At 49.3% G+C, this 27,905-nt stretch overlaps 1 protein-coding gene and 1 long non-coding RNA gene across 2 annotated transcripts; both read left to right on the top strand.

Annotated features, from left to right (window-relative positions):
• Positions 1-1,120: 1,120 nt before the first annotated feature.
• LOC115643044 (olfactory receptor 52R1-like) lies at positions 1,121-2,068 on the top strand. The gene has a single exon (XM_030546864.1). The coding sequence runs from the start codon at positions 1,121-1,123 to the stop codon at positions 2,066-2,068; it is 948 nt and encodes a 315-aa protein (XP_030402724.1).
• Positions 2,069-10,928: 8,860 nt separating this feature from the next.
• Positions 10,929-27,589, top strand: LOC115643039. Its single transcript, XR_003998278.1, has 3 exons — positions 10,929-11,048; positions 14,843-14,848; positions 27,576-27,589. It is a non-coding gene; the product is annotated as an uncharacterized LOC115643039 (long non-coding RNA).
• The last annotated feature ends 316 nt before the right edge of the window (positions 27,590-27,905 follow it).

The following is a 27,905-nucleotide window of genomic DNA, read 5'->3' as shown; positions in this document are numbered from 1 at the left end:
GCAGGACTCTTCAACTTGCCCTGGTTGAACCTCATCAGGTTTCTCTTGGCCCAATTCTCTAATTTGTCTAGGTTCTTCTTTATCCTATCCCTACCCTCCAGCATATCTATCTGGGAGCGGGAGGGATAGCTCAGGGGTTTGAGCGTTGGCCTACTAAACCCAGGGTTGGGAGTTCAATCCCTGAGGGGGCCATTAAGGGAACTGGGGTAAAAATCTGGGGATTGGTCCTGCTTGGAACAGGGGGTTGGACTAGATGACCTCCTGAGGTCCCTTCCAACCCTAATAGTCTATGATTCTACCACTCCTCCCAGTTTAGTGTCATCTGCAAATTTGCCAAGAGTGCAGTCCACACCATCCTCCAGATCATTAATGAAGAGATTGAACATATGGCAGCCTTCCCAATTCACAGATCCTGGCTCAGAAATCCCTTTTATAATGCTATACCCATTTTAGAGACTGGATGATCAAAACTGAGCACATATCCATTTCTTAGGCATCCAAACATTGTCTTTGATTTGGCCACTACTACGAATGAGCAGGTGTTTTGTTGACCTGCTATCAATGACTCCCAGGTCTTTTTCCTGAGGTGTGTTCTAGTTGGGATGTTTATCCCTGTACAAGTCTTGGCAAAGTTTCATTTGTTTGTTCGTTTGTTTTAAATTCTCAGATTTTGAGCAATCAGGTGAAGGGAAACTCCCTTCAGCATGGACTCTCTAGCCTGGATTTCATTGCATTGAGAAACAATGATGGATAACCAGTATTCACACTCGTGTTTCCTTCTGGTGCCTAGTAAGGTTTCCCACATCACGACATGTAGAATTATTGACTCATGGAGCTCCATCAAATATGGAATTGGCATTAGTAGGGCCAGCTGTTCATAATTCATTTATCTGAATAACGAAGATTTTTCAGTGTGTGAAGAGCAACCGATCTGCTTCACCCATGAGACCAGCGTCCAGCAGAGCATGCAGTGTCTCATGTTAACATTGTCTCTCCATCCAGGCATTTGTATTGTGACCATCACCCTAGACCCTGGGCATATACAGGAAGTCAGGGGAACATACGGTGCATACAGGAGACACCATTCTGCCTCAGAGTTGGACACCTTCTCCCCTATCCCATGTCAGGTTCCAACAAAACTGACTTCACCAATCCCTCCACCTTCATCCTGCTGGGCATTCCTGGCCTGGAGATGGCCCATGTCTGGATCTCCATCCCCTTCTGCACCATGTACGCCATAGCCATCTTGGGGAACCTCACCATCCTTTTCATCGTGAAGAGGGAGCCGAGCCTCCATGAGCCCATGTACTATTTTCTCTGCATGCTGGCTAGCAGTGACCTAGTCGTTTCTACGTCCATTGTGCCGAAAATGCTGAGCATCTTCTGGTTCAGTTCTAGGGAGATCAATGTCAGTGCCTGCCTCACCCAGATGTACTTCATTCACTGCATCTCTTCGATAGAGTCTGGGACCTTGGCGGCCATGGCTTTGGATCGCTATGTGGCCATCTGCGACCCCCTGAGACATTCCACCATCCTGACAAACCCTGTGGTGGCCAAGATTGGCCTGGCCATGGTGCTGCGTAGCACCATGGTCATATTGCCCTTTCCCTTGCTGGCGAGGCGGTGGCCGTATTGCAGAACCAACATCATCCCCAAGCCGTACTGCGTGCATATAGCTGTGCTGAAGCTGGCTTGCACCGACACCAGCATCAGTAGTTACTACGGCCTCTTTGTGCTATTCTGTGTGACTGGTGTGGATGTGATTTTTATCACCGTGTCCTATACCCAGATCCTCAGGGCCATCTTCAGCCTCCCCACAAAGGATACCCGGCTCAAGACTTTGGGGACCTGCAGCTCCCACATCTGTGTCATCTTAGCCTTTTACATCCCACATCTCTCCTCCTCTGTCATGTACCGGTTTGGGCAGAATGTGGCCGTACATTTCCATGTTCTCATTGCCAACATGTTCCTCTTGCTGCCCCACATGCTGAACCCCATCATCTATGGGGTGATGACCAGGCAGATCAGGGACAGGCTGCTCCTGCTCTTTACTCATAAAGGGACCTAAAGTTTTCTCCTGGTGCTCTGACTCTCAGACTGAGCTCTGTGCAGAGCTGGCTGGTGACATGGTGCTGGGCCCTCTTCCCTGAATCACTCACTGAGCAGTCAGAGAGACATTAGACACTTCCCTGACATTTCTGTGCTGTGTCAGTGTGAGAAACTGGCGAATCAGACTGTGTAGAACTCATTAACTCATTGGGTTGCCACCTTTCTTACTGCTGGTAACTGGACCCCGTGACTTCACCCTCTGACCCCCATTCCCTGAAGACCCTGACCTCTGCCCCACAGATTTCCCCTAGGACCCTTCCCATGCCCTACTTAGTCCATTGAGACCCAGACCCATTCTCCATTTCTTCCACCATTGCCCTACCCTTGTCCCTGGCTTCTCTACTCCTCTCCTCCCATCACTCTCTGGATCTTCTCCACCTCTATCTCTGCCACAGCTGGGCTCCCTCATCTCTGGGACTGGTTGGAGCTGCTGAAGCCTGACAAGGATCCTGCCTGTTGGTATGATGTGGCCCCGGCTAAGCAGGGGCAGGCGTGGGTTGATGACACAATGCATCCACCCCTGCCCTGCAGGAACCAGACACAGCCAGATCCCTTTCTTGGCTGGACTTTCTAATTCAAAACCAGGCATCTGAGAACCCTGCATAGCACCCAGACAGAGAAGCCAAAAAATGAAGTGTCTGGGTAAAACCTAGATGGGTGGAAACCCCATTAACTCACCCTTTGTTATAAAAACCATCTGTATCCCCTATGTCTTTGGGCTTTTCCTGTACTCTGCTCCCACCCACCTTGTATGAAGGGGCAGAAGGCTGAGGCAGAGGCATCTCTCTATAAAATTAAAGACTCTTAGCCTTGGTCTACAGTGGGGGGGAATCGATCTAAGTTATGCAAATTCAGCTACATGAATAACGTAGCTGAAGTTGATTTACATTGACCTACTCACTGCGGTGTTTTCACTGCGGTGAGTCGACTGTTGCTGCTTCCCCGTTGACTCTGCCTGCACCTCTCGTGCCAGTGGAGTATAGGAGTCGAGGGCAGAGCGCTTGGGGGACTATTTTTCATGTCTAGACTAAACGCGATAAATTGACTCCCTGCTGGACAATCGCTGCCCGCCGATCCGGCGGGTAGTATAGACATACCCTTAGCTCCAGTGAGAGCTCGCACAGTAGAAGGAGTATCAGAGGGGTAGCTGTGTTAGTCTGGATCTGTGAAAGCAGCAAAGAGTCCTGTGGCACCTTATAGACTAACAGATGTCTATTAGTCTATAAGGTGCCACAGGATTCTTTGCTGCTTTTACAGTAGAAGGAGGGAGTAATTGAATACTAGATAAAACAGTTTTCTCCAGCTTCTCTGCAGAGGGGCGGGCGTGGAAGGAATGGAACCTCCCCAGAAGAGGAAACAGAGAGAGGAAGTGTTGGTCCAGCCCTTCAAAAACACAGAGACTGGATGAGCCAGAAGAAGCTGGGGCAGGAGAGAGGCACCCGGGCATCAGAGGAGACTCTTTGCTTTCAGGTCTTTGGCTGCAGCAGAGACGGGTTCCAGCTAGAGGAGAAGCCAGGAGTTCCAGGCCCCTGAACACACTGGAAGGCTCTGACTAATCCCAAAGATGATCCAAGATAATATGGACAAAGTAATACATATTGGAAAACATCATCCCAACCAGACATATAAAATGATGGGGTCTAAACTGTAGGCAATAATTTTAGTTCATTATTCATTTATTTTGTGATGTTATCATTAATCAATATGTTATACTATATTTTCACTGTATGTTAATAAGGGTTAATTTGTAGAATTATAGAAATGTGGGACTGATCAGAATTTAGAGAAACCAAGTATGTTCTCCAAATTGGAGAAATGGTCTGAGGTAAACAGGATGAAGTTCAATAAAGACAAATGCAAAGTGCTCCACGTAGGAAGGAACAATATGTTTCACACATACAGAATGGGAAGAGACTGTCTAGGAAGGAGTATGGCAGAAAGAGATCTAGGGGTCATAGAGGACCACAAGCTTAATATGAGTCAACAGTGTGATACTGTTGCAAAAAAAGCAAACGTGATTCTGGGATGCATAAACAGGTGTGTTGTAAACAAGACACGAGAAGTCATTCTTCCGCTTTACTCTGCGCTGGTTAGGCCTCAACTGGAGTATTGTGTCCAGTTCTGGGCACCGCATTTCAAGAAAGATGTGGAGAAATTGGAGAGGGTCCAGAGAAGAGCAACAAGAATGATTAAAGGTCTTGAGAACATGACCTATGAAGGAAGGCTGAAGGAATTGGGTTTGTTTAGTTTGGAAAAGAGAAGACTGAGAGGGGACCTGATAGCAGTTTTCAGGTATCTAAAAGGGTGTCATCAGGAGGAGGGAGAAAACTTGTTCACGTTAGCCTCTAATGATAGAACAAGAAACAATGGGCTTAAACTGCAGCAAGGGAGATTTAGGTTGGACATTAGGAAAAAGTTCCTAACTGTCAGGGTAGTTAAACACTGGAATAGATTGCCTAGGGAAGTTGTGGAATCTCCATCGCTGGAGATATTTAAGAGTAGGTTAGATAAATGTCTATTAGGGATGGTCTAGACAGTATTTGGTCCTGCCATGAGGGCAGGGGACTGGACTCGATGACCTCTCGAGGTCCCTTCCAGTCCTAGAGTCTATGAGTCTATGTTATTGTCATGGAGTTTGGGGAAGACTTGGCCCTGCACCCTTAGCTTCCTGCGATTCACCAGGACTCTCAGCCAGCCAGTAAAACAGAAGGTTTATAGATGAAAGGAACACAGTCCAAGACAGGTCTTGCAGGTACAGACAACAGGACCTCTCAGTCAGGTCCATCTTTGGGGGGCCCAGGGAGGCCAGAGCCCCATCTGGGCTCCCCTCCATTTTCCCAGCCAGCTCCAAACTGAAACACTACAGCCCCACTTCTCCCTTTGTCTCTTTCCCGGGCCAGGAGGTCACCTGATCCCTTTGTTCTCCTACACCTTCAGCTGGCACCTTTGCAGGGGAGGGGCCCTGGCCATCAGTTGCCAGCAGACAGGGTGTCGACCATTCTCTGCGCAGATACCATCACACTGGCCCCCTAGGGCTCTGCAACAATCACACACTCCTAGACACTCAAGAAATGCATAGGGGAAACTGATGCACCCACACAGCGCTTAGAGAAAACATTAAGAACATTCCTACTTCGTCACAGTTTTAATATATTTTCACTATATATTAATTAGGGTTAAGTTGTGGAATTATAGAAGTGTGAGACTGATCAGTATTTAGAGGAACCAAGTACTAGACATGAATAAGACAACCTGGAATGCAAGAGCCTGTAGGCTGAGGCCTGGGAGACTTTAGTTTAGCTATTGTAGGCTTTGGGGACAAGAAATGATGAGGTAAGTGACTGGAAAATAACCCGATGCCCTAAGATTATGGCAAAAGATGCACTAAGTGATAATATTGCACAAAATTACCCAGAAATTTAATATAAGATCATAAAAACACTGAAAAAGCATGCCTGTCTCAGACGTGTCTTAATCACAGGCTACAGGTTGTGCTTCAATTGTAATGAGAATAAGGGGAACTTATCCAAACTGTAGAAGATTGGGGGTCCCTTAAGTTTCCAGGGGGCACAGACCAATAAGAGAAAAAAGGGTGGACACTTTTATGGACATGCGCAGAATGTAGGTATAGACAGAATCCCATTATAAAAATGAGATGCCCAGAATGGGAAATTCAGTCCCTATGGAAGACTCCAGCAGGAACCACCCATCTACTGATGATTGAGCTCTGAGTGACCCATCAGACCCTAACACTATTGTTAAGGATGGGACTAGAACTAGATTTGTAACTGGTGCAGAGGTGTGTATAGAATTTCTATAGGCTTGGGTAATTGTAACTTTAATAAAACTTACCAAGTAGCCTAGGCTTTGTACGGATGAATGTATGTGTGGTCATTACCTTTGGTCTTTACGTGTTCCTAGAGACTCTAAATTTGAAGCAAGCAGCAGAGGTGACTTTCACTCTGTTAAGACTGAAACTGTAGCTAACAGAGCTGAAGCCACGATGCTGTAACACCACATTACAAAATTTACTTTAAATAAACCAAAAGACTACAAAATCAATGTTTCATTCTATTTTTTTCCTATCCATTTGCAGAATGAATTTTGTTATTTGCACCAATATCAAGGAAATGTGCAGATGTGTGCCACCAGTAGAAACAAAAAACTAATATTTATATATCTATATCTATATATATTACCATCAGGCTAATTATTCCAGCCAGGACAGGTTAGGTATTTTAAACTTACTCACTACTCAAAGAATTAAATTTAAGCGTAAAAGAGAAAAGTTGGAAATGCACAGACCAGTCAAACCTATAAAATAACAGCACTTGGGAATAATAGAAATACAGAGCGTAGATGTGCACTGCAGGGAGTGTGAAGTAAGAATAAAAACACATGTATGTATTGGGAAATGACTGTGAAAGGGAGAGATTGTGTGTGCTTGTGAGACTGAGACAGTGTGTATGTGTGTGAGAGAGAAAGAGAGAGAGACACACACACACTGTCTGTGTGTGTGAGACTGACGCAGTGTGTGCATGCTGGCGGTGGGGAGGGTACGAGGACCATGCTCTGTCCCTTTAAGCACTGCGGCACCCACCTGTCTGGTGGCTCCTCCAGACCACAGCAGCTGCCAGCACCTCCATCCCCCTCCTGAGCTCTGCCCCTCACCCCCACTCTGTGGAGATGGGGTACATGGATGGGGGAAGGTGGGAGACCCCCTGACATCAGCACCCCCTCCCTCCCTCTGCACAGCAAGCAGGAGGGTCCCAGGAGCAGCTGGCCAGGGGTTTTAAGGCACAGGGCCGGAGCAGGGTGGCTCAGCGGGGGGAGGGGCATCTAAACACATGTTTCCAGAAGTTTGCGGCTCTACTAATGAAATGCCCGGCACTTGATTGACTCTTGGGCGGCCACATAGCATAGAGGGATCCCTGGGACACTGAATGAGCTGTTACCACTCCAGAAAGAGATCTTGGATCATTATGGAGAGTTCTGCAGCACAGTCAAAGAAGCAAACAGAATGTCGGGCATGGTTCAGAAAGGGACACAGCAGAACTCAGTGTTACAAACATCAGAGCTATGAACTCACCAGCCAACCACACGCCTCATTAGGAACAGGAAGTACACAATCACGCAGTAGCAGAGACCTAAAAAGAACACAAACAAAAAGCCAAACAGGAGTGAGCTCTGTTCAATGCAAACTACAACAAAAATAAATCAAGGGGAAGCCAGAGGCTAAGAAACCAGGGAATTGCAAACAGACTCCCCTGCTGAACGAACAAGGCGTCTGGACTAACCTTGGGGTGAGTGTGTTGGTTTGACTGTGGGTCTGGGTTTTTCTTTCTCTTTCAGGTTATTTCAGTCACTGGGACAGCTGGGTTTGTGTATCTAGAACTGTTTGACCCTTTGCTCCCTTGATCATTTTTCATCAGCTGCCATCAGATTTGTGATCACCCTCCCCCTGCGTGATTAATAAGGGGTGTGACGTTGCACTCCATGTGCTTTATGGAAATATGCTCATGAAAATGACATGACTGGAGTGTGCTTTATGCAATAGGTCTCTTGTAATATGTCATTAGAAAGCTTGTAATTTACTCTGTGTAGGTTTGCAGGTATTACTTCAATGTCTGCAGTTAGGAGAATAAGATATAAACTTGTATTCCTGATGTAAACATATTAAGTGGAAGCCATTAAGAGTGCTTCAAAATCAATGACCTGTGAATGGGTTTATTTACCTGTACTTCCTGTGTACCTGTGGGCCAGCCTGTGGGCAATGAAGAATGGGGTCTCACAGGGACATGTGACCATGTCACCTGACACTGAAATCCATCGAAAATCTTGTACTTTCCATTTAGAAAGAGGGATTTGGGCCAAGCACAGACAAAATATCCCCGCCTTGTGCCAAAGCTATAAAAGGGGGTGGAGCAGGATAAAGGGGATGGCAGTCATGAGGAAACCCCTGCTTACTGCCTGAGATGTCTGCTGGAACTAACAAGGGCTGTACCAGGGGAAAGGATTGGGCCCAGACTAGGAAGGAGACTAGCCTGTGAAAGAGGCTTATTGGAACATTTTTGAGGGTGAGATATTACCTATAATCAGTTTCTTTGTGCATTGTGACTTACTTTGTTCTGTCTGTTATTACCTGAAACCACTTAAATCCTACTTTGTACACTTAATAAAATCACTTTTGTTTATTAATAAAACCAGAGTAAGTGATTAATGCCTTTGGGGGGCAGGGGCAAACAGCCATGCATATCTCTCTATCAATGATATAGAGGGCAGACATTATATGAATTTAACCTGTAGAAGGTGGTATCCCAGCACATCAAGTGACAGTCTCAACAGGGTCTCTGGGACCGAATCCATCACAAGGGGGCAGGGCTGACTGAGGAGAGAAGGCCTTAAAGCCAGAGGCTAAGCAACCAAGGAGAGCTAGTGAACAGGGGACTGCAAACAGCAGAGTTTATAAGAGGGAGTCCTGCAATAGTCACTATGGTTAGGAAGGAACATGGACGCCTCTACCCAGATCCTGGTGTGGCTTGCCAGAGACTGTGGCCTGCATTTCCCCCTCTCAGAAAAGCAGGCTGGGGGTGGAAGGCCTCCAGTGTGAGAGGTGCCTGCTGGTGGAATCTCTCAGGAAGCAGGTGGCAGAGCTCCAGGAGGTGTCGAGTCTGAGGAGCATCCGTGCCAATGAGGAATTCCTTGAGAGTATTGATGTGGAGATGTCCAAGGCAGGGGAAGCTATCCAGCTACAGAGAACTGCTGGAACATCACTGAGGGAGGAGGATATGGCTCTGTCAGAGGGAGAACTCTGGCAGCTGGTTACTCCAGGCAGCAACAGTGATGCACCCCTACACCCAACCCATCCACTGTGGTGATGGAGAACCATTAAGCTGCCCTAGCAAAAAGAAATGAAGAATCACCCCCTAAGGTACAGGAGGAGAAGCCATGTACCCCCAAGGCTGGGAGGTCTTCAGCCACCATTTCCCAGGAGGAAACATAGGGTAGTGGTGGTTGGACATACTCTTCTGAGGGGGACAAAGGCACCCATCTGTGGCCCTGACATGGCATCCTGGGATGTATGCTCCCTGCCAGGGGCCTGTATTAGAGATGTTATGGAGGGATTGTCAAGGATCATCCGGTCCTCTGACTACTACCCTCTGCTACTCATCCATGTGGGCACTACTACGAGGAATGACTCTCAGCAGATCAGAAGTGACTCCCAAGGCTCTGGGAATAAGGGTGAAGGAGTTCAGAGTGCACATGGTGTTCTCCTCAGTCCTTCCAGTCAAAGGCAGCGGCCCAGGCAGAGACAGATGCATGTTGGGGGTGAATGCCTGGCTTCTAAGAAGATGTCACCAAGAGTTTTGGCTTTCTTGATCCTGTTCCAGGAAGAAGCACTCCTAAGCAGAGATGGGGTCCACCTATTGAGGAAGGGTAAGAGCATATTTGGACATGGACTGACTAACAAAGTGAGGAGGGCTTTAAACTAGGTTTGAAGGGGGCAGGTGACCAAAGCCCACAGGTAAGTCAAACACATGGAGACCTGGGAGAAAGGCCAGAAATTGAAGGGAGCATGGGCTGTAATAGCAGGGATCAATGAGAGAGAAGACAGAACTTGGGGGAATCAAATCAGTATCTTAGATAGCTGCAGGCTACCAGGAGAAGTATGGGGAATAAGCAGGAAGAACTCGTAGTGCTAGTAAATGAACACAGCTATGACAAAATTGCCATGACAGAGACTTGGTGGGATAATAGGCATGACTGGAATATTAATATAGAAGGGGGAGGAATAGCTTAGTGGTTTAAGCATTGACCTGCTAAACTCAGGCTTATGAGTTCAATCCTTGAGGGGGCTGCTTAGGGATTTGGGGCAAAATCAGTACTTGGTCCTACTAGTGAAAGCAGGGGGCTGGACTCAATGACTTTTCAGGGTCCCTTCCAGTTTTGGGAGATAGGATATCTCCATTATTTTCCTTAAAAGGATACAGCTTGCTCAGAAAGGACAGGCAGGGGGAAAAGGGAGGAAGTGTTGCCTTATATATTAAAAATATATACACTTGGGCTGAGGTTGAGATGGAAATAGGAGACAGATGTGTTGAAAGTCTCTGGGTAAGGATGACAGGGGTTAAAAAACCAAGAGTGATGTCATGGTAGGGGTCTACTACAGGAAGGAGAGGTGGATGAGGCTTTTTTAAATAACTAACAAAATCATCCAAAGCACAGGATTTGATGGTGATGGGGGACTTCAAGTACCCAGACATCTGTCAGGAAAATAACACACCAGGGCACAGAGTATCCAACAAGTTCTTGGAATGTATTGGAGATAATTTTTTATTCCAAAAGGTGGAGGAAGCTACTAGAGGAGAGGCTGTTCTACACTTGATTTTGACAAATAAGGAGGAACTGGTTGAGAATTTGAAAGCAGAAGGCAGCTTCAGGGAAAGTGATCATGAAATGGTACAGTTCACGATTCTAGAGAATAGTAGGAGGGAAAACAGCAAAATAAAGATAATGGATTTCCAAGAAGCAGACTTTAGCAAACTCAGGGAGTTGGTATATAAGATCCCATGGGAAGCAAGTCCAGGAATAAAAACAATTGAAGACAGTTGGCATTTTTCAAAAAGACACTATTAAGGGAAGAAGACCCAACTAGTGCACTGTGTAGGAAAGATAGGACGTATGGCAAGAGACCACCCTGGCTGAACCAGGAGATGTTGAATGATCTAAAAAATAAATAAAAAAGAGTCCTTGAAAAGTGGAAACTAAGTCAAATGACAACAGTTGTATATAAGCAAATCAAACAAGTCTATAGGGGCAAAATTAGAAAGACCAAGGCACCAAACGAGCTCAAATTAGCTAGAGACATAGAGGGTAACAAGGAAACATTCCACAAATACATTAGAAGCAAGAGGAAGACCAAGGACAGGGTAGGCCTTGTCATAGGTTTCACCCTACTCTGAACTTTAGGGTACAGATGTGGAGATCTGCATGAGAAGCCCTAAGCTTAATTACCAGCTTAGATCAATATGCTGCCACCATCCACATATTTGAGTCATTTGGAAAACTCTGTCTTCTCCTCGAAAACCTTCCCCTCCCTGGGTAGCCTTGAGAGACTCCTCCACTAAGTCCCTGGTGAACACCGATCCAAACTCCTTGTATCTTAACACAAGAAAGAATTACTCCTTCCCTCCCCTCCTTCCCCCCCCACCTATCCTTGGTGAGTCCAGATCCAATCCCCTTGGATCTAAAAACAAGGAAAAAATCAATCAGGTTCTTAAAAAAGAAGGCTTTTAATTAAAGAAAAGAAAGGTAAAAGAAAAAGAAAAACCTCTGGGAGAGATTAGCATACCAGCTGATCTCACAGACAACAGATTCAAAACACAGAGGATGTTCCCAATTTGATTATTCCCTAATGCCAAGACAAGTTACAAAAAGAAAATAAACATAAACCAATTTATTTCCTTCCTTCTTACTCACTACTCTGATAAGAGGCTGGTTCCTTGATCATTTCCACTCCAGCCAAAACGGAAACTGACTCTAAAAGAAGGAAACCTCCCTCCTTCCTTTTGAAACATCTTGTTCCCCCATTAGTTCCTCTGGTCAGGTGTCAGCTAGGCTGGGTGAACTTCTTAACCCTTTACAGGTAAAGAGGCATTAACCCTTAACTATCTGTTTATGACAGGCCCATTACTAAATGAAGAGGGAAAAACAATAACAGAAAATGTGAAAATAGCAGAAGTTCTTAATGACTTCTTTGTTTTGGTTTTCACCAAGAAGGTTGATCGCTATTGGACACCTAACATAGTGAATGCCAATGAAAGTGAAGTAGGATCAGAGACTAAAATAGTGAAAGAACAAGTTAAAAATTACTTGGACAAGTTGGATGTCTTCAAGTCAGAAGGGCCTGATGAAATGCATCCTAGAATACTCAAGGAGCTGCCTGAGGAGATATCTGAGCCAATAGCTATTATCTTTGAAAAGCATTGGAAACCAGGAGAGATTCAAAAGAACTGGAAAAAGGCACATGCAGTGCCTATCTGTAGAAAGGGAAATAAGGACAAAGATAATGGAGCAAATAATTAAGGAATCAATTTGCGAAAATCTAGAAGATAATAAGGTGGTAAGGAAAAATCTGCACGGATTTGTCAAGAACAAATCGTGTCAAACCAACCTGACAGCTTTCTTTGACAGGGTATCAAGCCTTGTGGATGGCGGGAAGTGGTAGATATGGTCAATCTAGACTTTCCTCAAGCTGGGGTAATACAGCATTGAGGCGCATCCTCAGGGTGGCAGATTGAAGAGGCCTTTTGTGGAGTGATCCCGAGGGGTTGTGCCGAATAATACAGAATGAGGCACTGTGGATTGACAGTACAGGAGAAGGAAAACTCTGATTTCAAACCACTGGTCCCCCAGCGTGAGTTCCAGCCACACACTTTCAGTCCTCACTTCCTGACTGCAAAGCTTAGACTGAAGCATGGACTGTGCCGTGTACTAGTTTGTGCGTACGCACCCATACTGCCTTCTGTAGACAGTGAAAAGGAGGCTTTCTACGAGAGCCTGAATTCAGTGATCTCCTCGGTACCTTTTAATTCCAGGTTATATGTACTGGGCAATTGTAATGCAAGAGTTGGTCAAGACTTCACCACATGGCATAAGGTGCTTGGACATCATGGTACTGGAAGTGAGAACTCAAATGCATCCTTTCTTCAAATCGCAAGCACATTCTTCCAACAAGCAAACAAATACAAAGCGACTTGGCTGCACTCTCACTCTAAGCATTGGCACATGATTGATTATTTCATTACAAAACAAAGAGACGTCTCGGATGTTAAGTTAACTTATGCAATGTGTGACACAGGCTCCAGGTCTGATCATTGCTTCTTGTTCTGTCGTCTACCATCACTTAGAACAGCCGAGCTCCATCCTCTTTGGAACCCCCCTTTCAGGTAGTTGAAGGCTGCTATCAAATCTCCCCTCATTCTTCTCTTCTGCAGGCTAAACAATCCCACTTCCCGCAGCCTCTCCTCATAAGTCATGTGCTCCAGCCCCCTAATCATTTTTGTTGCCCTCTGCTGGACTCTTTCCAATTTTTCCAAATCCTTCTTGTAATGTGGGACCCAAAACTGGACACAGTACTCCAGATGAGCCCTCACTAGTGCCGGATAGAGGGGAATGATCACTTCCATCCATCTGCTGGCAATGCTTCTACTAATACAGCCCAATATGCCATGGGCCTTCTTGGCAACAAGCTCACACTGCTGACTCATAGGTCCTTTCTGCAGAACTGCTGTTTAGCCAGTCGGTCCCCAGCCTGTGTCAGTGCATGGGATTCTTCCGTCCTAAGTGCAGGACTCTGCACTTGTCCTTGTTGAACCTCACCAGATTTCTTTTGGCCCAAACCTCCAATTTGTCTAGGTCCCTCTGTATCCTATCCCTACTCTCTAGCGTATCTACTCCTTCTCCCAGTTTAGTGTCCTCTGGAAACTTGCTGAGGGTGCAATCCATCTCATCATTCAGATCATGAATAAAGATGTTGAACAAAACCGACCCCAGGACCGACCCCTTGTGCACGCCACTTGATACTGGCTGCCCTCTAGACATCGAGCCTTTGATCACTACCCATTGATCCTGACTATCTAGCCAGCTTTCTATGCACTTTATTCTCCCATGCACGAAGAGAGGAAAGGCAATGAAGACAGTCACCAGCCACCATCTTAAGGGGGAAGAGTGTTTGACAGGATGTTTGACAGGGTGTATCAACCTTTTAGAGGTGCAGCAGGAGTTACTCCTTCTTTCTTGGCCAAAGAGGCCATACCCCCTTGGCTTTGCTGGGCATTCTCCTACTGGAGATGAGTTATAGAGGGAAGCAGAGCATCTCAGTTTGGGCTGACTGCCTATGAGGAAGGATGCAAGCCGCTGACTCCTGGAGAGGACTGCCTGCACCCCAGGACCCGGAGACCAGCCAGCCACAGACAAAGCTCTATATAGATGCCTGAGATGCCATAGAGCACAGAAACGCAGAGCTGGCAAACTGCGGAGAGTCAGGTAGGAGTGACCCAGGGAAACTTGGCAGGAAAGTGTACCAGTATGTTACCAGATGTGCATTACATTGGGGTACACTCATTTATTAGGGTTACTCTTCTGGGGGGTCTGTAATTCTATCAGTGTGCTGCTTGTGTCAGGTGTGTTTCTATATGGAGCTCTGCTTCTTCCTTTTGCAAGTCCCCTCCGAATGGAGCTATCCTGCAGGACCTCGGTTCCCCAGGGCTGGGTTCCTCCAGCCCCAGAACTGGATGGACACAAACACACACACAAAGTCTGAGTGGCCCGGGTCAATCAGCGCTCTGAAGCTGACCGCGTATATATCCCTGGACTCAACAGGCTGGGCCAAGCAGCACTTCCAAGCTGCCACACTCGTATGTCCCAGGTTCAGCAGGTCCCTAGCCCCACTGTCACGTTCCAGTTGTTCTGGCAGTAACCCAACTGATGAGCAAACCCCACAGGATTTTGGGGTGCTACAAGGATCTTTAGCTTAGGTAAGAGGAGCGTTGCTGCAGAGTAAACAGGGAAACCGAAATACAAAAGAGTAAAGTTCAGAGTGAGAGAGCGAGAGGGAAGCAACCAGCTTAACCATAAAAGTTATTTATTGAATTATAGTGATACCCACAAAAGGAGCCTAAATAGACATAAGAGCTACATTATTAAAGATTGCAAAAACTGATCAAAGAAGTCAGGGGTAAAAAGCTATAGCTGAGGTACAGAAGAAAACACACAGAGAGAGATGGGGTCTCACCACTCCATGAAACTTGAACTGGTCCTGTCCTCACACACACACTTGCTTTACCAACATAGACAATAGCAAACCCCTCTTCCTGGGTAACATCGAAGGAAGAGAGAGACTTATCCCCAGGTCGTGGGAAGAAGTATTCATCATGTTCCTCCAATGCTTGGTCTTCACAGATACAGCCCAAGCCGCCTTTTCTCTTACACCCTTTACATTGACTGTGATCCACACATTATCTTTCTGCCAGCCCCAAATGTTAGGATCTCTGGAGTACATTACTGAGTCTCATTAATCTGTAAACCTAGTGGGACACTCTAATTTCTTTGCCTGCCACAGTTATCAGGAATAACTGCCAGCTTTGCTGGCAGCGTTTGTACAAAGCATTATCTAGTCTCTACCAGGGCTGGAGGACTAACTCTTCCTCCATTACATGGGGTCAAATTAGGTTGACTGCCTCCATGGGAACTTGTTCTGCTATGACTTGCCAAATCATTCCCTTGACTACATTTGGGGTGAGAGGCTGAGTTTGCTCACATAGAATCTCAGGGCTGGAAGGGACCTCAGGAGGTATCTAGTCCAACCCCCTGCTCAAAGCAGGACCAATCCCCAGACAGATTTTTACCCTAGTTCTCTAAATGACCCCCTCAAGGATTGAGCTCACAGCTCTGGGTTTAGCAGGCCAATGCTCAAACCACCGAGCCCTGTCCCCCATGCTGAGGCCAATGAGACATTATTCTGGAGGGATTGTACACCAGACATTATTAACATTTCAGCCTTTTCTATGAGTCTTTTCTGTCTAGGAAATACCTTACTTATTAACTGCTGTTCCTCACCTCCCTGTTTCAGAAATGCTGTTAATGGGGTTCCCATCTTCCCTGTACTTTCAGTGGCATGTGACAGTTTATTAGCCAGAACTTCTATATTTGCGGCATCAACCAAAGAGGTTCCTGTTCCTACAGGTTCAAGCCAATCACCTAATTCCCTTTTTACTCTATTTCCACAGTCAACCGCTGGCCCCTTGTCTTACCTATTCATCCCAACCCTTATGGCCAGTTCCAATGCGGGGAGCACATGCCGGTGCAATGTGAGAGAGATTCATGCCCTCTACATGGATTTGAACCTCCTTCAGAGACGTCTGAAGTTGAAGAACCAAATGCTCTGGTTGATCCAATTTCAACACATGGGGTCCTGAAATTGGGGCTCTTAAACATCAGAGGGGAGCAAGGTTTGTGATCAGAGAGTGGAAATTTAAAACTGTTCTTTGTTGTTAGCCCAATTCCACTCTGTACAAACCGGGCTCGTGAAATCCCCAGAAATGGCAATATGCTGATAGAATTTAAACCAAACTGTTGGCATAAACTTGTCACACGTACTGTTTAATGGAACTACCCAGTCTGGGGAACTTTGCTGAGTCAGGTCATGTCCAGCTAAAGTCCAGTCCAGTGTGTTTCCCAGTTCATGAGGAATCGTGTGATATTCTTGCCTGCTGATGTGATCAGAGACAGTTGAAGTTCCTCTCCGGGTAACGGAGGTGTCTGAGTTCCAACGACAATGATGACATGGTTGTTCCCCAACACCAGAGGAAACCGGGGCTCCCCTGCACCTTCCGCCACCCCGGAGGCTGTCACTGGGTGTTTTTGATGGTGTACGTCCCATTCAAGACCACAATGGCTTACAGAAGAATGGGACAGAGTCTGGGGTGGTCTTAGATTCATAACAAAACTTGAGTGACTCTCCGGTGGCGCTCTGCGTGCAATTGGCAAGGCTTTCCCAGGGGCAACCTGAGGAATTGCCAACAGCATAGAACTGGTAGCGAGGTGGCAGGGCCAGGCGGTTTCTCCCATTCCCATAGGATCCATACATGTGGCAGAGCAATTTGACTTCCTGGGCTCCAGCTGGCAAGCACCTCCAGAGGTTCTGAGGGATCACAGGTTCAGGATAGAGCCTGGACAGCATCAGACTCCAGACACTTACAAACAGCAGGGTGCTGGTGCACCAGTGGGGGTCATGCCTCATGTTCAGGACCTGTGAGGGGGCAGAGAAGAGAGAACAAATTCCCACACTCCCCTCTGTATATAGTGGGAGAATCTGGGACCGATACTGCAGGATGAACATGAAGCAGTGACCTACGTGAGAGTGGCCATAATAAATCAAGGACTTTTCTGGCCTTTCCCTGTCTCACATCGGGGTAGGCACTGACCATCCCACGTAACACATATTTTCCAATGGCCACAAGCCGTTCCTTCTTGCTGGCCAAGAAGGGTGGCCGACAGGATGGAGAAGACAGTTATAATATTCCTTGAGAGTCAGATGGTTTCCCCTTCCACTCTTTGAACTGTGAGCAATGAAACCATTTCCGCCAGGGTTTCCCATTCAGTATTTCTCCCTGACAAACACTGGGGCTGGCCCGATTCACAATAAAGCAGGGGCCAGCCCACGTTTATGACAAAGAGTGCTCCTTCACTGAAAACCTCCTGCTTGGCCTAATTCCCATAGCGAAGGAGGTTTTCCCCAGCCTACTGTCTTGTCTGTGCTTTGCTGTACTATGCCAAGCTGTGTTGCTACTTGCTTGTGCAAAGCAGCTATTGTCTCCGCTAAGGTGTGCACCCATTCCTCTGTTCCCACCTTCCCTTCCCAAGCACTAGGCAGTTCCACTCCCCACCACCACCTTTCAGGCGTATGCATTTCCCTTTAAAGGGAGTGCACCCATGGATCACCTTAGAGCCTCTAGAGCCATTAAGGTGAGTGGTAGCTTTTCATCCCAATCCCTCCCTGAGCTCTTTACTTGTTTGCTCAAAGCTTCCTTTAGTGTGTGACTGGTTCCTTCAGCTTCTCCAGAGGACTCAGGGTGTCCAGCTATGTGGAAACGTTGCTTAATGCCCAAAGCCTTGGTAGCCCCAGGCTGAATCAATTACTCTGGAAATTCCCATTCTTGAGAAAACTATTTTGGAGAGTTACTTAGCAGTGACAGAGGCAGTGGTGGTTTTAGTAGGGATGGCTTCCACACTGGATCTTTCTAAAACAAAGTCAATTGAGAAACTTTGACAACTAGAAACTGAACCAAATTTCTCAGCACCTACACTGCTGCTTGCTATAGGCAATGACTCATCCTGAGCTAACTCAGTCAATTCACTTCCGTACCCTTTAGTTGCAGTAATCTGCTTGCAAAAGCTACCATGAGGTTTTATTCCTTCAGGAGAACTTTTAGACAACAATCCATTTCCCCAGAAATTTTGTCCTTTCCCTTTTCAGCTAGGGGTTGCTCTACAGAAACATCTTCCTGGGCATCTTTCTGGGTTTTAGCTGAGTCCAGAACCACATCTGGCACAACTGACAAATCCTGAGTCAGCATAAACTGGGAGGTACTTTCTGCCTCTTTCACAGACAGCACACTGGGGACATTTTCTCCTCCAGCAGTGAACCTGCTTTTCTGACTAGACAAACAGTTAGAACTTCCCTCCCCCTTCTCACAGACCACACGGCTGTTCACAGACAAACACTGGGAGAGTGGAATGGTTTCCTTAACTGGCAAATCACCACTCCCAAGAGACAAATCATTGGAGACAGTATCTCCCTCATACATGCTGAGCTGAACCTGTTTAGTGGTGGGTCTCCCTTTGGAGATCCCCTGGGGACTTCTGTTTACTGATGCTAGCAATTGGGCTAACACTGCGGGGGTCCCCACTGTAGCCCTCTAGTGGGTCTCCCGCATATGTCGTACTGAAGTCTGGCAATCAGCTGGGGAGCCCTGTGGGGAACCAGGCACCCCACATCATCAGACTGCCAGAGCCTGCACTTAGAAGAGGGGGCAGGGATCTGGCTTTGACGGGGAGTGGGCGTGGGGGATGCACTCTGTACTGGGGCAATGGGTTGTGGGGGAGCTCCCTGCCTTAACTCCGTTCTTTGCATAGCCTGAGACAAAGCATTAATCAGGATGCTAAGGGGCTGGCAATCATATTTTCCCAAATCCTCCCCTAAATTCACCAGCTCCTTCCAAATCATGTTCCTAAGTGTCTCCTTGGGTTGGCGCTGCCCAGGGTTGGGGGAGGTAGGGGAATTAGAATTGGGAGGACGACTGGCAGAGTGAGGACCGCTATTTGTAAATGTGATGGCCTGCACGGGCTCTGAGGGAATCTTTTTGCTGACTTGTCTTTTTAAGACCCCAGTCTCTCACAGTAAATCTCCTGCCTGTTTGATTTTTGCCACTAGTTCACTCCAGGTGAGCTGTTCTAAATCCACAGCCCCCATGGTCATTTGTGTCTGAGAATTTAGTCCTGCATAAGTGCCCTGTACCAATTTGTGTCCCTGATACTGGAAAGTGATAATCCCATTCTCTGCTGGGAATGCTTCCAAACTGTAACAAAAAGGAGGACAATGGCACAGGTGCCTCAGGAGGTTGTGGAAGCTCCTTCACTGGAGGTTTTCCAAAGAAGTCTGGATAGTTTTCTCTCTGGGATGGTTTAGATGGAACAAATCCTGCCTCTTAGAAGGGGGTTAAACTAGGTGATCTTTGCTGTCCCTTCTCACCCTGTGGCTCCATGATTCAATGTTGTAAATCCATGTAAATTTAGTTGATGTTGGCCCTGCTTTGAGCAGGGGTTTGGACTAGAACCTCCTGAGTTCCCTTCCAACCCTGAGATTCTGTGATTCTGTGATTCTAATTGCAGACCAGGCCTTAGTCAAACCAGGGCCGGTGCAAGGATGTTTCGCTCCCTAGGCGAAATTTCCACCTTGCACCCCCCCCGTGCCCCCGCCCTGAGACACCCCCCTGCAGCAGTTCCCCCCTCTCCCCTGAGGTGCCCCCCTTGCGGCGGCTCCCCACCCCCCACTCTCTGCCCTGAGGCACTGCCCCCACCTCAGCTCACCCCTGCTCCAAGCACGAGCACCCCGAGCACGCCGTGGCTGCTTCACTTCTCCCGCCTCCCAGGCTTGCAGCACCTAAGCTGATTGGCACCACAAGCCTGGGAGGCAGGAGAAGTGAAGCAGCCATGGCGTGCTCGGGGAGGAGGCAGGGCAGGGGAGAGCTGGGGCGGGGAGTTCCCCTGCATGCCACCCCCCCTTACTTGCTGCAGGCGGCCCTCTCTGCGCTCCCCTGCCTCAGCTCCCTCTGCCTAAATGCCGGAGGCGACTAGGGCGGTCAAAGATCCGGCCGCCACGTTAGCTGCCGAAAAAAATGTCACCCCCCAAATCCTAGTGCCCTAGGCGACCATCTACGTCGCCTAAATGGTTGCACCGGTCCTGAGTCAAACACAACTCACTGGGCTCAACAGAGGAGTAACTAGGTGAAATTTAATGGCCTGTGTTATACAGGAGGTCAGACTGGATGATCGAATGGTCCCCTCTGACCTTGAAACCTGTGCCTTTATCAACAAAGAAGGAGGATCAGGTGTTTATATTTACTCCCTTTCATAACATACAAACAAGGGAACATTCAATTTCATTGGAAGTCTGAATGTATAATGCCAATAAAAGAGAAAAATGTTACATAAATTGTACGTGGCCTGTGGAACTTCTTGCCACCAACATTCTTGTAACGAAGAGCTGAGCAGAAGTGGATTCACAAATGGATGGGCCATTGCAGGTGGTGCTGGTGGCATCACCGGTAGTTAAGGCTGTCTGACACCTTCCATTAGAAGACCTCACTTTCAGTTGTTTACCGTTTGGATTGAAATTTCCCACGCTGAGTTTCTGCATCTGGTTGAAATGTATTTTGAAAGTTTCAGGCATAACAGTTCAGCCGACTTCTCAAATTAAGGTAGGAGACAAGATGTCTTGCCCATGTTGAAAAATACTTAGAATTGTTCCAGTGAGGAGCCCAGGCACCTCCAGGCCTTGTAGCACATAAAAGTCAGGGAACAGCCCCACCTGCCCCCTGCTTCCTGTTAGCAGCCAGATCCCTGAGATGGAAGAGGAGGAGGTGAAAGTCTCTGTGCATTAACCCACAGCTGGCTCCTGAGGTCTTTACTCAGTTCTCACTCCAAGGGGAGTTTTGCATCAGTGCAAGGTAAGGGCCAGGGCCTCAGAATTTGGCCTTCTTTTGTACATCTACTAACATCTTTTATCCTGAAGGATCCACTGTGCCCCTGAAATCCACTGAAATGCAGCCACCTCAGGGCTAGAGGCCATCAGCCGAGGATGAACAGGAAAGAGGAACATTTTGGCCAGTGATACTGAAGCAAACTCTTCCCCTGTGACAAGGGCCCTGGGATGCACATAGTGGAAAGAACAGACCTAGTTTCTATTCCATCATGCCCACGTTGCACTGGATGTGTCAAGAGATGGTACCTGTGAATTCTGAGATGGAAGCATCTTCCCTCAGAATCCCCCTCAGGTATCCGTGTCCCACACCTCTCTCACCCCAGCATCTGCAGCAACATCCCACGCCTAGAGCCGGCACATAGTTGTGCCCCATTTATAATATAGTGCTGTGCAATCCAGTGCAGTTTCCTCAGCATCTAGCAGATAAGTGAGAAACCGAATGTAAACAGGCTGGAGACAGGCCTGTCTGCACTTCTGTGCTATTTTTCCAGCTTTAGGAGTAAACAGTAATTAAGGGACCTGCCTAAGGGGAGATGAGAACTCTTGGGCTCTGTGCTGAGTCTGAGAGGAATTGGCTGCTTTGTGTATTTAAAAATTATAGTTGATTAGTAAGAAAACAAGGGATAGTGCCTAGGTCTCCATAGAGTCTGATGCCCTGTAAATGCCCAGGATGGATGGGTAGATAGTAGACAGACAGATCTGGAGACACATGCCTGAGGGAAGACACGAATTCTTTCTCCAGGCACACGGGGCTGTCATTAAAGGATCAGAGACCAGTCATTCTCCTCAATAACTATCACTTTCCATAGAAGGATCTTGAAAACACCAAGCAAAGGAAAGTCCCTATGAACATATCCCCATTATACAAATAGGCAAACTGAGGCACAGGGAGAGGTGACTTGGCAAGGGGTGGGCTCCCTCCCTCAGCCTGTCGGGGAGCTGGCAGACTGGGCCCACACTGGGCAGTCTGGAACCAGGTCAGAGCTTTCCCTGAGCTTGGGGCAGTCAGCGCATGGGGTGGGGTGGGGCCGGGCCCATCTCTGCTCGTTGCATGGCTTTGGGCTGTTCTCTCTGGGCGTCTCATTCTCCCTCCCCCCTCCCTCCCCCGAGCTCCGCACAAACTCCCGGCAGGTCCTGACCCCCAGCGTGGGCAGAGCCGGTGGGACTATTAACTCTCCTTGCTCCCCTGCGTCTGCAGACACAGAGCTAGGGAGGGACGTTCAGGGGTGATCGGGGGCTGGAGAATTTTTTCTGCTCAAGTGCCTGGGGGCCAGGCTGGGAGGCTGCTCCATGGGGGATCCTGGGATATTTTACTAACACTCTCGGGTTCCCAGGTGCGCAGTCGTGGCTCTCGGCCATTCCATGGCGTGCCAGGATCCCGACGCTCCCAGACAAACCTCTCTCTGCTCTCGGGGTGAGTTTGCTGCCTGCTATATCCCAGCCCAGGCTGGGCTGCGCAAGGCTTCAGGGCAGTGACAAGGGGGGGCTGAGTGGCTCGGAGAGGGAGGTGCCAGCATGGGTGGTTTGCTGGCAGGGCTCCGATTCCATTGGGCTGGGTTTGGGAGGCAGGTTTTCTTCCCAGACCATAAAGGAGGCCGGGCAGGGAGTGAGAAGTCAGGGCCAGGTGACCTGGCTGCAGGGCCGGCTTTAGGAAGTGCGGGGCCCAATTCGAATAGTTTTGACAGGGCCCCGCAGGGATGACTATAAAAAAAAATGTAAAAAAACACTTGGAGCTTGTACTCACCAGGTGGTGCTCCCAGTCTTTGGCGGTGGGTCCTTCATTTGCTCCAGATCTTCGGTGGCACTGAAGGACCTGCCACTCAAGTGCCGCCGAAGATCCGAAGCGCCGCCAGGTGAGTAAAAATTAAAAAGGCGCCTCTAGCCAGGGAAGAGATTCTCACTGGGCACGGGGCCCTCTTAGGCACGGGGCCCGATTCGGGGGAATTGGTGGAATTGGCCCTAAGCCAGCCCTGCCTGGCTGTGCTCGGCCTGGGCCTCACGCTAACAGCTCTCGCTCAGCCGTGGCATTTCCTCCCGAGTGGCTTTATTTGTGAACTTCTGAGCTCTGCAGACAGCCGGGTCGGCAACGCTGGCAGGCAGCGTGGGGTATGTGACCCTGCAGACCCGACCGAGCCCACCCCTGGCCTGGAGACCCCTCCGCAAGGGGTCAGCGACTGCGGTGAAGTTCAGAAAAGTGGCTCCTGGGGCTATTTAGCACCTGAAACATCGTTTCTTCATCAGCATAGTCTGACTTCTATATTGGGGGAGAGCGCTCTCCTCAGCCAGCAACCCCACCTGCCTGGGATGGGGGGAGGGGAGAGCATCCAAAAATCAGCTCAAAAAGTCTCAGAATCACTGAGGGAGCCGGCAGGGGGTAGCTAGGGGCTGTGTGTGGGAAGGGGGCAGCTCAGGGTGCAGGGAGGGGGTAACTAAAGACTGTGGGGGGCAGGGGGCAGCTCAGGGTGCAGGGAGGGGGTCATTAGGGGTGTGTGAAAGCAAGGGGTAGCTCAGGGTGCAGGGATGGGGTCGCTGGGGCTGAGTGGGGGTAGGTGGTAGCTCAGGGTGCAGGAAGGGAGTAGCTAGAGGCTGTGCGGGGGCAGGGGGTAGCTCAGGGTGCAGGGAGGGGATCACTGGCACTGTGGGGGCAGGGGGTAGCTCAGGGTGCAGGGAGGGAGTAGCTAGGGGCTGTGTGGGGGCAGGGAGTAGCTCAGGGTGCAGGGAGGGGGTCGTTGGGGGCTCTGTGCAGGCAGGGGTAGCTCAGGGTGCAGGGAGGGGGTCACTGGGGCTGTGTGGGGGCAGGGGGTAGCTCAGGGTGCAGGGAGGGAGTAGCTAGGGGCTGTGTGTGAGCAGGAGGGTAGTTCAGGATGCAGGGAAGGGGTCGCTAGGGGCTGTGTGCAGGTAGGGGATAGATCAGGGTGCAGGGAGGGGGTAACTAAAGGCTGTGTGTGAGCAGGAGGGTAGTTCAGGATGCAGGGAAGGGGTCGCTAGGGGCTGTGTGCAGGCAGGGGATAGATCAGGGTGCAGGGAGGGGGTCGTTGGGGGCTGTGTGTGAGCAGGAGGGTAGTTCAGGATGCAGGGAGGAGGTCGCTAGAGGCTGTGTGTGGGCAGGTATGTTTCTCAGGGTGCAGGGAGAGGAAGCTCAGGGTGCAGGGAGGAGGTCACTGGGGCTGTGTGGGGGCAGGGGGTAGCTCAGGGTGCAGGGAGGGAGTAGCTAGGGGCTGTGTGGGGGCAGGGAGTAGGTCAGGGTGCAGGAAGGAGGTCGTTGGGGGCTCTGTGCAGGCAGGGGATAGATCAGGGTGCAGGGAGGGGGTCGTTGGGGGCTGTGTGGGGGCAGAGGGTAGCTCAGGGTGCAGGGAGGGGGTCACTGGGGCTGTGTGCAGGCAGGGGTAGCTCAGGGTGCAGGGAGGGGGTCACTGGGGCTGTGTGGGGGCAGGGGGTAGCTCAGGGTGCAGGGAGGGAGTAGCTAGGGGCTGTGTATGAGCAGGGGGTAGTTCAGGATGCAGGGAAGGGGTAGCTAGGGGCTGTGTGGGGGCAGGGGGTAGCTCAGGGTGCAGGGAGGGGGTCGTTGGGGGCTGTGTGTGGGCAGGGGGTAGCTCAGGATGCAGGAAGGAGGTTGTTGGGGGCTCTGTGCAGGTAGGGGATAGATCAGAGTGCAGGGAGGGGTCGTTGGGGGCTGTGTGCAGGCAGGGGTAGCTCAGGGTGCAGGGAGGGGGTCACTGGGGCTGTGTGGGGGCAGGGGGTAGCTCAGGATGCAGGGAAGGGGTAGCTAGGGGCTGTGTGCAGGCAGGGGATAGATCAGGGTGCAGGGAGGGGGTCGTTGGGGGCTGTGTGTGAGCAGGAGGGTAGTTCAGGATGCAGGGAGGAGGTCGCTAGAGGCTGTGTGCAGGCAGGGGGTAGCTCAGGGTGCAGGGAGGGAGTAGCTAGGGGCTGTGTATGAGCAGGGGGTAGTTCAGGATGCAGGGAAGGGGTAGCTAGGGGCTGTGTGCAGGCAGGGGATTGATCAGGGTGCAGGTAGGGGGTCGTTGGGGGCTGTGTGTGGGCAGGGGGTAGTTCAGGATGCAGGGAGGAGGTCGCTAGAGGCTGTGTGTGGGCAGGTATGTTTCTCAGGCTGCAGGGAGAGGAAGCTCAGGGTGCAGGGAGGAGGTCACTGGGGCTGTGTGGGGGCAGGGGGTAGCTCAGGGTGCAGAGAAGGGGTAGCTAGGGGCTGTGTGTGGGCAGGGGGTAGCTCTGGATGCAGGGAGGAGGTCGCTAGAGGCTGTGTGTGGGCAGGTATGTTTCTCAGGCTGCAGGGAGAGGAAGCTCAGGGTGCAGGGAGGGGGTCGTTGGGGGCTGTGTGGGGGCAGGGGGTAGCTCAGGGTGCAGGGAGGGGGTCGTTGGGGGCTGTGTGTGGGCAGGGGGTAGCTCAGGGTGCAGGGAAGGGGGTAGCTAGCGTGGAAGTCACTGGAACCTCCTTTTCTCACATCACCCATAGCTACCTGCTAGAGTGACCAGACAGCGACTGTGAAAACACAGGAGAGGGGGTGGGGAGTAATAGGCATCTATATAAGAAAACGTCCCAAAAAACGGGACAGTCCCTTTAAAAATGGGGCATACGGTCACCCTACTACGTCCTGACTACACCCTGAGCTACACCCTGCCCACATACAGCCCCGGGCTACCCCCTTCCTCCACGCTAAGCTACCCCCTTCCTGCACATAGTCCCAGCTACCTCCTCTCTCCACTCTGCCCTACCAGTGCCCACGCACAGCCTCAGCTACCCCTCCCTCCACCCTGAGCTACCTCCTGCCTGTACACAGCCCTTAGTTACCCCTTACCTGCACCCCGAATGTAGTTTTCAAACTTTTGGAGCTGAGCCCCCTGCCCCTGCATTCCCGTCCCAACTCCAAACCTCCCCTGATATCCTGCTGCCCCTGTACAGTCCGAATCCAGAAGGGACCGTTGTGAGCACCTCGTCTGACTCCCTGCACAGCCCAGGCCAGAGCTCTGCCCCCAAACAATCCACGAGCACAGCTGTTAGAACAATATCCAGTTTTGATTTAACAATTGTCAGTGACAGAAAATCCACCAGGACCCTTGGGAAATTGTTCCCATGGTTAATTACTGTCCCTGTTAAACACATATTCATTATTTCCAGTTTGAATTTGTCAATCTTCAGATTCTACCAGTGGATCATGGCAGCCCTTTCTCGGCTAGACTGAAGAGCCCTTTCTTAAATATTGGTCCCCCATGTCGATACTCATAGTCTGTGATCAAGTCACCGCTCAACCTTCTCTTTGGGAAGCTAAATAGTTACAGACCTAGAGTCTGTCCCCATCTTGAACGGTGGGTCTTGGAGCTGGACACAGGATTCCAGCAGCGGGTGCAGCAGTGTCAGGTACAGCGGGAAAACCACCTCTTTACCCCCCATGCAGCACAGGACCATGTTAGCTCTTTGGACGCACACTTCAGGCTCCTGTTCAGCTGCTTATCCACAACAACCGCCAAATGTTTTTCAGAGTCGCTGCTTCCCCAGATAGGGATAGGGCCCCGATGGTGTCAGGATGACCTGCGTTCTCTGTTCCCAAATGGATGAATTTACATTTAGCCAGATTAAATTGCCTGTTCACAGTTTACCAAGCGATGCTGATTGCTCTGAATCCATGACACGTACTCTTCATTATTTACCCCTTCCTCAATTTGTGTGTCATCTGCCAACTTCATATGGGAGGAAATTATGTTTCAAAGAGGTTGGAGTTTGGCTGTTCTCAGTGGTGGCAGATGACAGAACAAGGAGTAATGGTCTCAAGTTGCAGTGAGGGAGGTTTAGGTTGGATATTAGGAAAAACTTTTTCACTCAGAGAGTGGTGAAGCACTGGAATGGGTTATCTAAGGAGGTAGTGGAATCTCTTTCCTTAGGGGTTTTTAAGGTCAGGCTTGACAAGCCCTGGCTAGGATGATTTAGTTGCGGATTTGTCTTGCTTTGAGCGGGGAGTTGGACTAGATGACCTCCTGAAGTCACTTTCGATGTGTAGAAATAATAGTAAATAGTAAATATGGCAGGCGACCAGCTTGGCTCAACAGTGAAATCCTTGCTGATCTTAAACACAAAAAAGAAGCTTACAAGAAGTGGAAGATTGGACAAATGACCAGGGAGGAGTATAAAAATATTGCTCAGGCTGCAGGAGTGAAATCAGGAAGGCCAAATCACACTTGGAGTTGCAGCTAGCAGGAGATGTTAAGAGTAACAAGAAGGGTTTCTTCAGGTATGTTAGCAACAAGAAGAAAGTCAAGGAAAGTGTGGGTCCCTTACTGAATGAGGGAGGCAACCTAGTGACAGAGATTGTGGAAAAAGCCAATTTACTCAATGCTTTTTTTGCCTCTGTCTTCACAAACAAGGTCAGCTCCCAGACTGGTGCACTGGGCAGCACAGCATGGGGAGGAGGTGAGCAGCCCTCTGTGGAGAAAGAAGTGGTTTGGGACTATTTAAAAAAGCTGGACGAGCACAAGTCCATGGGGCTGGATGCGCTGCATCTGAGGATGCTAAAGGAGTTGGCGGATGTGATTGCAGAGCCATTGGCCATTATCTTTGAAAACTCATGGAGATCGAGGGAGGTCCCGGATGACTGAAAAAAGGCTAATGTAGTGCCCATCTTTAAAAAAGGGAAGGAGGAGGAACTGGGGAACTACAGGCCAGTCAGCCTCACCTCAGTCCCTGGAAAAATCATGGGAGTCTTTGAAAAGTGTCCATGCATCATGCAGGGATTTCACTCTAGTCACTGTACCTTTTAATTTCTGCTTAAGTAACCTCATTTTTGCATAGTTCCCCTTTCTGAAATTAAATGCCACAGTGTTGGGCTGTTGAGGTGTTCTTCCCACCACAGGAATGTTAAATGTTATTATGTTATGGTCACTATTCCCAAACGGTCCTCTGTAAGATTTAGAAATTACAAGGATATTGTAGTAACGCAGTCCCTCCTATCTGTCCCTCCTC

Source organism: Gopherus evgoodei, unplaced genomic scaffold (genome assembly GCF_007399415.2).
Source record: "Gopherus evgoodei ecotype Sinaloan lineage unplaced genomic scaffold, rGopEvg1_v1.p scaffold_49_arrow_ctg1, whole genome shotgun sequence".
Classification (NCBI taxonomy): domain Eukaryota; kingdom Metazoa; phylum Chordata; order Testudines; family Testudinidae; genus Gopherus; species Gopherus evgoodei.
The sequence above is the reverse complement of the archived record's forward strand: the minus strand, read 5'-3'. Positions and strand labels throughout refer to the sequence as shown.

What these genes read in the sequence shown, in the direction of transcription:
- LOC115643044 (XM_030546864.1), top strand. Translation starts at nt 1,121, where the DNA reads ATGTCAGGTTCCAACAAAACTGACTTCACCAATCCCTCCACCTTCATC.